Consider the following 12,128-nt stretch of genomic DNA (forward strand, 5'->3'; position numbering starts at 1 on the left):
TACCTGACCTGGGCTTCGGGCCCCAGCAGAAGGGCCCTGAGACGGCCAGGTCTCAGCCACAGTACTGGCTTTTATTTAACATTGAAAATTTATCAGAAATCTCTGTTCTTTATGAGAAGAGAAAAAGAAAGGGAAGGAAGAGGGGAGGAAAGAAACTGCTCAGAAGGGCAACAAGTTTTAAAAAGCACAAGCCCCCATCTTGGGCCTGATTCTCACTCCCCCGAGGGGCTTCAAATCCTTACGTGGGCCCAGGACAGGGCTCTGTGCCCCAGAGTGACCAGAACGCCACTGCCCTGCTAGGGGAGAAGACCTAGGGGAGGGATGGGAATAAGGCGCGGAGGGAAAAAAACGTGTGTCGAGAAGCTGCTTTTCTGACTTAAAGCACAGACGCCCCCACTGGCCGAGCCCAGCTTCAGCAGCCCCGTGGGCAGCACGGTCCTGCTGGCAGTGCACAGCCCGAATGGGCACGGGGCCAGGTCACTGGAGAGGGGCAGGTCACTAATTCGGCCCCTGGTCCTGGTCCCCCCAGCCCATCAGCCCCTCACCACCCCAAGAAGGAAGCCCGAAGCCCACGAGGCCCGTGACCCGGGTGGGCCCCTCCCCTCCCAGCTCTTCCTGTCCAATCCACCCTCTGTCCAGGTGGCACCTCCTCAGGGAGGCCTCGGCCCCCTCTCTAAACAGACCCCCTTCTTCAGGCCCTTCCCCTCGTCCCCTCTTCACAGACTGCATCACCACCTGACTGTGACGGGCCCATTTTTACTCTCTGGGTGCCACTAGGAGGTCAGTTCCTGGGGCAGTGACCGTGTCTATCTCATGGCACTAAATGTCCTTGCCTCTGCACGGTACCCAGCAGAGGGGCACCCAAAAGTCTAGGTCAGATGAATGAACGAATGAGTGGTGAATAAGTGAAGTTCCTCTGGCTGATCGAACCTCTCCTGCCCGACGTCCCTGGGCTCCAGGCAGTGTGCTGCCCACAGGCCCGCCCTGGCACTTGCAGGAGGATTGCCACCTGCACCTCCTCCGACGGGGGCGGGGGGAGCCATCGTCACTTGGTGCTGCACGTCCCTCCTCCACACAATGGGGGACAATACCCACCCAGGGGCTGTGCAGGGCTGTGCACCCAGCCTGTTGGGGACGGTGGCGTGTCACGACGGCACATGTCCCGGAGCAATGTCAGGACAACTTGCCCGGCTTTTTACCCAAGCACTCAGAGCAGAAGAGCCCAAATGGCCCCCATGACACTTTTTGTCTTTAGACCAGGCAAGAGGTAAGGAAGCCCCTGGGGCTTCACCTCAGTGCAGGGGCAACCGGACTCCCCACGGATCTGCCTCTCGGGGGAACGCGCCAGCCCCTTGAAAGCCTCTGGGAGTAGGAGATGGGGGTGAAAGGGTCCCCTGCTTCCCCTCCCTCATGTGTGTCCCCTCCCCCCTCCAACCATCCCATCTCGGCCAGGACAGCCAGCAGGAAGCCCTCCCGAACCTGCATTCCTTTACAAGGCGCCCGAGCTGCGTGGGTGGCTTGGCAAAGCACTGCCAGTCCTGAATAGATCCAAGACGGAGGAGTAGGTCAACGCTGCGCCTGCCTCCTTCCGTGAACACGTGAAAATTACAACTAAATTACAGAACAATCATCCAGGAGAACCATCTGAAGGCTAGCTGAACAGAAGTCCTATAAGGATGTAAAGAAGCCACATCAAGACTGGGAGGAGAGGGCGGAGACGCAAAACGGTCCCAAACCCACGTGTGAAATGAAAATCAGTACAGGCATCTCGGCCATGGAGTTTTCCCGGAGGAGCGAGGGACCCCAGCCCCCCACACCGACCTCCCCAGCCTGGAGTACTGGTGCCAGGCAGGGGAGGCCCCACAACATCTGACTGAAAAACAGTGAGGATTCGAACCATCCGGGTGGGACGGGAGGCGGCGGGAAACCCGTGTCCTCTCAAAGGTCCCGCGCGCAGACTCCCTCCCTCGCAGGCACTCACCTTGGGCTCTGGCGGAGGGACGCTGACCCGTGGGACACCGGAGGCATACAGGGGGCAGACTGAGTTGTGTGACTTCGGGGCAGAACTAGAGGGACAGTCCCCATTCCCCCTGTGTGGAGCCCTCCTCTGTGCAGCCGGCAGGCAGGCGCCATGTTTCCTGTGTTGAGCCCGCCCCCAAAGGCCAAACCTGAATCTGATTGGCCAGGTGAGCTCTGCTGCTCTGCGTTGCTGACTCACTGAGACCCTGCCTCACCTAATTTGCCTACTGTAGGAGGCTTTATCAGTGGCTGAACCTTAAGGGAGCCGGCAGGTGGCAGCAGGTCGCGGGATGTCCTGGCTTTTCGCAGAGCTACCTCAGGCCCGGTACTGGTGGAAGCCATCCTGTTTATTGCATGGCCTCTCCTACATGCCTCCAGGGTTAGCACAGGCAGCAAACCACCACAGATCACTTTGTAGCTCCTACCAGGCAGTCCCTGACTGGCAGTGGGTGACCTGGTCCTGCACCAGAGCCCCTCCCAAGAGGCCCCAGAACCAACATACTTGGGGGTTAGCTTCAGACCACAGCAGAGCACAGCCCAATTAGCCCCACAGTGGCACACCCAAAGGGAGGTCTGAAGAGGCCCCAGAACCCATTGGGGTGAATCCCACATGGGGGTAAGCCCCCTGTGAAGCGGCCTGTAAGCTATGGATGTTGCCAAACCCCACAGCCAATCAAGCCTGAGGGTCAACCCCACCCACTCACGTGCCAATAGCCATCAAGGCTCAACTATAAGAGGAGGGCACACACAACCCACATAAGGGACACTCCTGGAGCAACCGGAACAGGTGACCAGGGAGACTGTGCCAGGGCCCCACAGGGCACCTACTACATAAGGCCACCTGGTAAAAACTGGGGGACACCGCAGATCTACCTAATACATAGAAACACAAAGAAGCAGCCAGAATGAGGAAACAAAGAAATATGTCCCAAATGAAAGAAAAGGAGAAAACTCCAAAAAAAGAACTAAACGACATGGAGGCAAGCAACCTACAAGGGACAGAGTGCAAAACACTGGGTACAAGGATGCTCAAGGAACTTAGTGAGAACTTCAACAAAGAGATAGCAAACATAAAAAAGGACATAGAAACCATAAAAAATAACCAGTCAGAAGTGAAAAATACGCAATATGGAAGACAAGGTGGCAGAAAATACCCAATTGGAACAGCAAAAAGAAAAAAAGAATCCAAAAAAATGAGGATTGTTTAAGGGACCTATGGGACAATATCAAGCGTTAACAACATTCACATCATAGGGGTACCAGAAGGAGAAGAGAGAAAGCAAGGGATTGAGAACCTACTTGAAGAAATAGGGACTGAAAACTTCCTAACCTTGTGAAGTGAATAGACATACAAGCTCAGGAAGCACAGAGAGTCCCAAACAAGATGAACCCAAACAGGCTCACACAAAATACATTATAATTAAAATGGCAAAGGTTAAAGACAAAGGGAGAATCCTAAAAGCAGCAAGAGAAAGGCAACTAGTAACTTACAAGGGAGCTACCATAAGATTGTCAACTGATTCCTCAGCAGAAACTTTGCAGGCCAGAAGAGATTGGCACAAAATATTCAACATGATGAAAAGCAAGGACCTACAACCAGGACTACTCTACCCAGCAAGGGCTATCATTTAAAATCAAAGGACAGATAAAGAGCTTCCCAGACAAGAAATAGCTAACGGAGTTCATCACTACCAAACCAGTATTACAAGGAATGTTAGAGGGACTTCTTTAAAATGGAAGAAAAAAAAAGACCAAAAATATGAATAATAAAATGGCATAACTATCAACAATTACAAGTACTTTAAATAAAAATAAAATGAATTAAATGATCCATTCAAAAACAGAGGGTGGCTAAATAGGTAAGAAAATAAAACCGTTACATATGCTGCCTATAAGAGACTCACCTCAGATTGAAAGACACACACAGACGGAAAGTAAAGGGATGAGAAAAACTTATTTCATGAAAATAGAAAATAAAAAAACCTGGGGTAGCAGTACTTATACCAGATCCACCCTGGTTCCCAGTGCCGGACATACCCTCCTGCCTCAGGCTTCCTTCCAGGGCCAGTCTGGCAACCCCCTCATGTCCCAAGGCTGACGACCCCCTCTGCTGCTGCCTTCTACCCCTGGATCAGAAAGGCATTGCATGCTGGCCACCGGGGCTCACGCTCCCTGCCCCCTTTCTTTTTATTCTAATTTCAAACAGACTGAGATAAAGTTTTCGGTTATAAGACATCACGATGCTGTCTCCTGGGTTACCGTCCATCGCCGAGTTCCGATCGGCCGACTGCTCAGCATCTCTACCAGCAACACGGCGACAAAGATTGCTGGGTGTCCCCCCCAAACCTGCTCACACCCTGCTCAGCGATACCATTCCAAGTTATCTGGACACATGACCACCCAAAAGAAGAATGACATTTCCCAGGCCCCTTGGAGCTAGCTGTGGCCACGTGACGAGGTTCTGGTCCGGATGTCCCCATCCTCATACCTGGCACCTGTGACTATGTCACCTAACATGGGAAAGGGGACTTTGCAGATGGGATTCAGTTAGGGACCTTGAGAAGGAGCAGCTATCCTGGGTCTCCCCGGTGGGGACAGAATCGGAAGATCTGACAACAGAAGCAGAGCTCCCAGTAGCTCCTCCCCACCCCCGCCCCATCAGGCCTATCCCTCAGCCACGCTGTCCTCAAGGGAAAGCCAGGCTTGTGCTGTAGACAATGGTGAAAACAGCAGAAAATACTCACGAAAACTATCAAAAGAGAAAACGTGTCCATGTTCAGTGTCTCATACATAATTTTAAAAAAGATACGAGATAATACCAATAGAAAACATTGCATAGCAAATAATGTGTTTGTACAAAATCCAGTAAGAAACACAATTCTATCATTTAAGATGATTCATAAAAAACATTTTGCTAAAAGCAAACCAAAACATCACAGACAGTGACAGCCTCTCGTGTGCAACAACAGGCTCAACAGAGCTCTGTGCATCCTGAGGATGCCTGGGGCAGCAGCTCGGCTGGACTGGGGCCTCGGTGGGCTGGTCAGGGCTCAGGTGACGTCCTGCCCCTTAGCCAGGCTGCGGGCCGCCCCTCGAGGCCGCTCCTTCACTGGTAGATGACCTTCACGCAAAACGTTTCCTCATTTTTGTCTTCGTGGTCGTTGATGTAAATCAGGACCTCCTCCTTCCCAGCTGTCTGACTGGGTGCAAACCGCAGGCGGATGGTGTAGGTCTCTCCTCCCCCGACCTGCAGACAAGCACCACAATCCCAGCGCCCACCCCAGCCGCTCCTCTCTCTCTCCCAGTAACTTCTACGCACAAGGCATGTGTTTTCTCAAGCACAGCAGGTCACTGGGCTGACAGAGGACCTTCAGCCTGGGGCTCCTGCTCAGTCCCTGGGGCAGCGCCCTGTCAAGGCTGGCAGACTGGGTACACTGAGGCTCCGAGCCCCATTTCCCCATGTTACCTGTTGTCCCCACACTCTCGGGAGACGCTCGCTCCCCACCTGCAGAAACACCCTCCACTAACTGACAGCCTGTGATCTGCCACTCTTTCCTTAAAACGTTCACAATGGACAAAGGGCAGATTCGTGGGGCAGTTCTGGGTACTATGGAGAAGTCGCAGGGAAGGCCCTCTCACCCCCAAAATGGGGCCTACACATGGAGGATCCCCGAGTCCAAGGCAGGGAGCTGAACACAGGGTGGCCCCTCCCCGTGGAGCATCGCTGCAGAGCGCGGGAAGGCTCGCTCACCCAGGTTCCTGAGGACCACCCATCACTAGATGGAGTGGCTCCCAGCGCCGTGCCAGCCCCCCTGCCCTCAGGCCCCACACCTCAAGGCTCCGGGAAGCACCGCCCCGCACCTGGAAGGTGTCCTCCTTGAACTGCAGCAGGTCAGGGTGGTCGCTGTGCAGGTGGTAGGTCCTCCGGGAGGGGTAGGGGTTGGTGTAGGTGATACGCTTGTTCAAGCCCTTCCTCTTCCCCACAGCCAGTGTGATCTCAAAGGTCTGCGGGGGGAGGGCAGCGGTCGGCCTGGGCTCCTTCTCCAGGCGCTTCCTGAGCCCACTCTGGACATGGGGCCCCAGGCACTGGACATCGCCATAACCAGGACAGACAAGCCCTCTGAGCTCCTGGATGACGGGCTCACAGCACAGAAGCAACCCCACCCCGACCCGGCCAGAGAAGATGGGAGGGGGACCTGGGTCGGGGACCAGCTGACAATCAGGTGACACACCACGTGTACCACAGGGCCCACCCACAGGGCCCCTCCAGACCTTGGAAATGAGAGGCGGGCGGCAGGAGAGGCACACGAGCCACGAGGCCACCCGCTGGTGACAGTCCACGTCCACCACGTTGAGGTGGACAAAGCGGCTGCCCGCCTTGAGGGGCCTCACGCCCACGTGCAGGTCCTTCATCCCGTGGGGCAGCAGCACGAACACACCTTTGGGGTCCGTCTTCAAGAACAGAGAAGCAGGCAGGTGAAGGTGCAGCCCCTCCCACGGTGCCAGAGAGGGGTTTCCTGGCACCTCTACCCACGGGACCAAGAGAACCCAAGGGAAGCAGCTGCTCAGGGGTGACAACCCATGTGGCCGGCATGAGGTCACAAGGCGCTTGAGTGAAACGCCAGATCTGAAGCCAGAGCCAACCTGTGTGCCACAGCGTGTCATGGTCTGTCACTGTCACGGTCTGTGTCCCCATCTGGGTCACTGTGTCATGGTGTGTGTCATGGTGTGTCATGCTGTGTGTCACCATCTGTGTCACCGTGTCGGTCTGTGTCACTATCTGCGTCGCGGTCTGTGTCACTGTGTTATGGTCTGTGTCATGGTCGGTCCCCATCCGATCAGTGTCATGGTGTGTGTCATGGTCTATGTCACCGCCTGTCACCGTGTCGGTCTGTGTCACTATCTGCGTTGGGCAACTTCCCCTCCCATGTGACGACGACCCCCTAAGTGCCAGCGCTGCCTCAGCAGAGTTTAACGAGTTCTGGCTCTAAACGCCGGCCGCTGGCAGGGAGTCTGGAGGGCCTCATTATGCGGGTGGATAATTGTGGCTGCATTAATTCCAAAGTTACTATTAATATTTATCTTCCAACAATTCTAAAAATTGGCCTTCGGGATTTATATGTCACTCATCTCACGACAGCACCTCTAATACGGGCGATTTGAATGAAGACTCTGCCAAAAACTGCTGTCATCCTGAAGGTCCTGCGAGCCTATCAGGACCAACCACTGAGCCGTCCCTGGGTGGGGTGAGGATGGGGAGGGCCAGAGAAACCTAAGTGACCCGAAAGGACCCAGCAAGCCATACCGTCAGCTCCTGGGGGTGCGAGGTGAAAGCTCTCACTTTCCTAAGTATCTGTGTCCCCCGAAGGACAAGGGACAGGTGGGTCCGCTGGCCGGTGACACAGGAGACGTCCACACGCTGCAGGGAGTGGAGATGGATCTGCCATATCTGGATGGGCGTCGCCAGCCAGCGATCCCTGCGAGACAGAAGCCACTGGCAGCATCGAGGGGGATGGCAGTTCTGACCCATGAGCCAGGGAGAGGCAGGGGCCGGGGGCCCAGGGGCACAGCTGCGTCACTTCTGCAGCCGCTTCCCATACTAAGCACAAGGCTCTCGGGCGGGACTGGAGCTTAGGTATCACTTCAGCCCTGCACCAGGACACTGAGGATGAGTGACAAGGTGGGCTTTTGCCTGAAATGTACCCGGGGCCAGCTTAAATCCCAAACCAGGTCTCAGGCAAGGGCTGTGGGCAGCACGGCATGGAAGAGAAGGAAGGTGGACTTGGAGGTCACACAGGCCGGGCTTTTTGCAAGATGGGCTCAGTGACGCTTCCCCGCAGGCCGTGCTGAGGACTCCGCACGGCACATCCGCCCACGACGAGCACCGAGGTAGGTCGTGCCTGCACATCACCCCCACCTCCCACCAGCTCTAAAGGCTCCCAAAGGGCTGGGGGACACCACTTATGAGGCAAGGGGAGTGGACCGGGGTTATTTCCACCGGGTGAGGGATGCAAAGGGCGAGTCAATCAGTCTTCAGCATCAAAGGACACTGACCGCACTTTCCCTCTGCCCTGGGAAGGGCCGTGGCTTAAATTCCCTTAGATTCAAGGAGGAAACTGCTATGACAGGGGCCCTAGCACTGTTCTGGGGCAGAAGCTCCTTGGTGGAGTCCCGCTGCGGCATCCCTCAGGCCGCTGGCCTGCTCTGAGCAGAGGGCACCCTTTGCCAGGCCCCTGCCAGCCCTACGGTGTCCCATCACACCGCAAAAGGCTCGATCATTGCCCCGGCCATGAGACAGGACCAGGACTGGCCCATTTCAACGCCCCAGCATCCTGGCTGCCTGCTCACCTCCTCCCACTGCTCCAGACGGCCAGGCTGCCATACTCACGTGTAAATGATGACAAAGAAGTCTTTGATCTCCGGGCTGCGACCACTGGCCACCTTCAGGAACACGTCCCTCGGCTCCCCAGGGCCCTGCCAGACAGGGGGTGCGTCTCTCGAACGCTGCCCGCCTCCCCGACTCTGCCCCCTGCTCCGTAAGTTCTGACAAAGCGAAAGCACGCATGAACCAGGCCCCCGACACGTTGCTAACTTTCTGTCCTAGTCAGAATTCACTATTTTTCTTTTCACTGGAAAAGAGAAAATCATTAACTTCTTGATTTTATATTGAGGCCAATAATTATATTCTTCAGGAGACTGTAACCAGTTTCCTAACCAGTCATAATACAATTACGGCCGTTCTTCTTTCCACAACGGCAATTAACAAGTGCCTCAATCACCACTCTCACTTCACTCATTTTGCCTCATGCTTTTTTTTAATTTAAAATTCAGGTAATCAACTAACTGATCTGTTGGCAGAAAAAATGAAAACTCATTCATGATGCTCTCACAAAGGTGCAAAGCAGTCCTGCAGCACCTTAGACAGAGACCACTGAGCCGAAACCCGCAATGATGAAGCTCCGGAGACCGGGACGCAGGGATGGGGGCACCGTGCTGCAAAGGACTTGCCTGAGGCACAGCTAAGCACTCACCACGTTCTGGGTCTCACAGATGACATTCGGGTCACTACAGCGGACATGGAGAGGGGGGGCCTCGCCAGGCATTCCCACGGGAGCACCTGGCATGGGAAATACCAGAACTATCATCTTTCCTGATAGGCCTGGGCCGGAACAGGGGCTGAGCTGACAGGGACGCCACTCTACCCTGCCCATGCCGGCAGGGACACTGGTGCTTCATGCTTGGCCACCTCCTGGGGACTCAGCCACCTCCTAGGGGCTCATCCAAAGGGAGTAGCCAAAACGTGAGCGCAAGTGCTATTTAGCAAGGTGCCAGACATGAAAGATGTTGCTTTGTTCTAAACGCACAAAACAGAAAAAAGTGACTCGGCACGGGGAGGAAGTGGTGTCCCCGGGCATGAACTCAGGGCTGTGGATCTTAGGAGAGTGCACTCAGCCGACCATGGTCACACCCTGCCATCTCAGAGGAAGGAAGACAGTGGCCATTTCAAATGAAAAGGGCAGGTGGTAGAATTTACAGACGTGTCACGTGTTATTGGAGTAAGAGCATCACGAGATAACATAATGACGACCCTTGGGGAAAAACCTTTTCCCATCTGTTGAGCCTACAAAATGCCAGCCACGGGGACAGACGGCACCTGCCTGGCAGCGTGTGCCAGGGAGGCAGGCGGATGGCCTTCTTCAGGAAGGTGAGCTCTGGGTGATAGAAGCGGAAGACCTGGTCCACCACGTGGGGCTGGGGCTCCACCGTCAGGCGCAGCACGGCGAAGGGCTTGCCACTGCTGGTCCGGAACAAGACCTGCCGACAGAGCAGACGGGGTGGCGTCAGGACACACACCGGCTGGCGGGCAGCTGCATGCAGCCAGGCCTCCTTACAGACAGGGACGGGGGTGTCTGCGGTCCACTCACCTCCCAAGACACGGAAGGACTGGCACGGTCAGAAATGGGGGACAGTCTGCAGCAGCAGGTGCCCACACGGAGGGGACGGCACCCAGCACAGGGTCCGCACGTGGACGTGTGTCCCTTCCGTGGGTATCAGGTGTGGCTGCTGCTACTGCTATTTCTCCTAAGTGAGGCACACACCTCGAATACCAGTGGAAAAGGTTTGCAGCCCAACATCAAATACTACTTCAGCCCTTATTCCACCTTTCAACACGCCTGCTGTGTGCGTGCTGGGGGGGTCGTTCCAGAAGGATCTGGCATGAACCTCACCAGATCCTCGTGGGTGGAACGGAGCACGTTAGCTCTTTGATTCCAGACAGTAAAATGAGGCTGTGCCTAAACCAAGGGGCTAGAAATATAAACTCCCTTTTCTAAACAAGTTACATACTAAAAAGCCTATTGGTCCAAAGGGGTCCTAGTCTGGACAGCTGGTAGACTGAGAATCTACTCTACTCCACGGCTCAGTCTGGCCCAGTGAGCCCTCCAGGCCCAGGAATGAGGATGGCACACAGCCATACGCTGAGGACAGGGCACTGTCCCCTGTCCACGCAAGACTTGGGCCACCGACATACTTTCCACAGGTGAAGGACATGCTTCTTTGGTAAGTTTTATTATGAAATCTTTTAGGTGTACGTATATAAGACGATACATATGCAAAACGACGTTTAGCTAACAAATTATAACAGGACAGCCCCCAGGAGCCCAGGACCCCACTTGGAACAGGCACACCGTCCACAGCTGGGCTCCCGTGCCCTCCAGCCCACCCTGACGCACCCCTCCTGAACTCCGTGCTCACCGTCCCCCTGCTTTTCTTTGCCATTTCCCCACCTTTGTCTTTAAGCAACACTGTGGTTTTGCCTTTTGGAGCTCCGTCTGAAGCCATCCCACAGGAGTCTATTCCCTCACCTGATGTCCCAACTCAACCCCACGTCCTGGCTCGGAGAGAAGCCCCGACGGCCGCTCCCACGTTCCCATCACCTGTGCCCTGACTCCCTTGCCAGAATTTTCCCGCTACGCTGAGACTTCAATTCTAAAATGATCGACTGTTTCTTCAGCTGCTGTGCCCATTGAGCGGGGTCTCTGCCCCACGCCCGCCCCGCCCCGCTCGGCTCCCAGGCCCCTGCAGACCCCTTTCGGCTCCACCAGCCGCTCCTGGAGGCTCTGACCACGGCGGATGGCTCCAGCCTGTGTGCTCCGCTCCCGTCAGCCCCACCCGGCCATCCCATCGTCCCAGCAGGGGCGGCTCCTCCTCAGCAGGTGCCGTCTGCACCTCAACAGCACAGACGCAGCCTCACGGCTCCCGGGCGGACCCTGCACCAGCCCAGCCGGGGGCGCCCTCCTCGGAGGCCTGAGCTCAGGCCCACGGCCCCTCCTCTAAGCCTCTAAGTCATGGTTTCCTGCTCTGTCCCTGGTGCCCCAGGATGGGCGTGGCAGGCAGTGGCTTCCGGTGTCTCCACCTCCTAAAACCTGGAGTTCATTTTACTCTTCCGGCCACCTGGTTAACAACATCACGCCTAGTTAACAATCCCCAATAGGAAGTTCTCCGTTCAAAGTGACTTCTGTCTCCCAAGTGCTGGTCTCCCAGGGGACTCGGGCTGAGAGAGCAGCTGGGGGAGGCCAAGCTGCGGGCACAAAACCCATTTTCCTCTTCATAGTCTCATGGGCACAACTGCCTAATTCCTGATGACGCCCCACAGCTCTCTCCTCTCGGCTTGGTTTCCTCCACAGCATGACCACTGCCCACGTCACGCTTCATGTGTTGGGTACAGTCAGTCTCTCCACCAGAATGGAAGGCAATTTGGCTGCCTGTTCCCTGCTGGGTCCCAGGGCTGCACACAGGAGCCCCACCTGCTGTCCCAGCAGCCGAGAGTCCAGGACACAAGCACCCAGCAAAGCCGTCTGCACCTCAGACCCACAGAACCTGTGACTGGGAGAGCCCACTGGGCTGAAACTTCTAGAACTTAGAGCGGGCATGAGCAGCTCCACGGGCACCGCTGAGGCAGCAATGCTGCCTCTGAGAACTTCTGCAAATGTAACTGAACTCTCAGACTGGGCTTTCACACGGATTCTCTGCAGTTTTCCGACATTAAGACATTCTGAAAGAATGGACATTGGTAGTCAGTCAAAGCTTTAAAAATGGTCTATCAGTGC

General features: G+C 55.6%; 1 protein-coding gene across 2 annotated transcripts in view; it reads right to left on the reverse strand.

Moving 5' to 3' along the window:
• Window positions 1–4,793: 4,793 nt before the first annotated feature.
• The window catches only part of NPHP4 (nephrocystin 4), a 108,449-nt gene continuing 101,114 nt past the window's right edge, over window positions 4,794–12,128 (reverse strand). The window contains exons 25-31 of one of the 2 annotated variants that reach the window (XM_033113474.1): window positions 9,678–9,834; window positions 9,051–9,136; window positions 8,408–8,493; window positions 7,325–7,496; window positions 6,292–6,471; window positions 5,881–6,024; window positions 4,794–5,266 (exon numbers count right to left, since the gene is read on the reverse strand). In XM_033113474.1, coding sequence (XP_032969365.1) covers window positions 5,126–5,266; window positions 5,881–6,024; window positions 6,292–6,471; window positions 7,325–7,496; window positions 8,408–8,493; window positions 9,051–9,136; window positions 9,678–9,834 — 966 coding nt within the window. In that variant the 3' untranslated portion in view covers window positions 4,794–5,125. Of the gene's footprint in view, window positions 5,267–5,880; window positions 6,025–6,291; window positions 6,472–7,324; window positions 7,497–8,407; window positions 8,494–9,050; window positions 9,137–9,677; window positions 9,835–12,128 lie in introns of those variants that run through there. The other variant, XM_033113473.1, reaches the window with a different exon arrangement.

Source organism: Rhinolophus ferrumequinum, chromosome 9 (genome assembly GCF_004115265.2).
Source record: "Rhinolophus ferrumequinum isolate MPI-CBG mRhiFer1 chromosome 9, mRhiFer1_v1.p, whole genome shotgun sequence".
NCBI lineage: Eukaryota > Metazoa > Chordata > Mammalia > Chiroptera > Rhinolophidae > Rhinolophus > Rhinolophus ferrumequinum.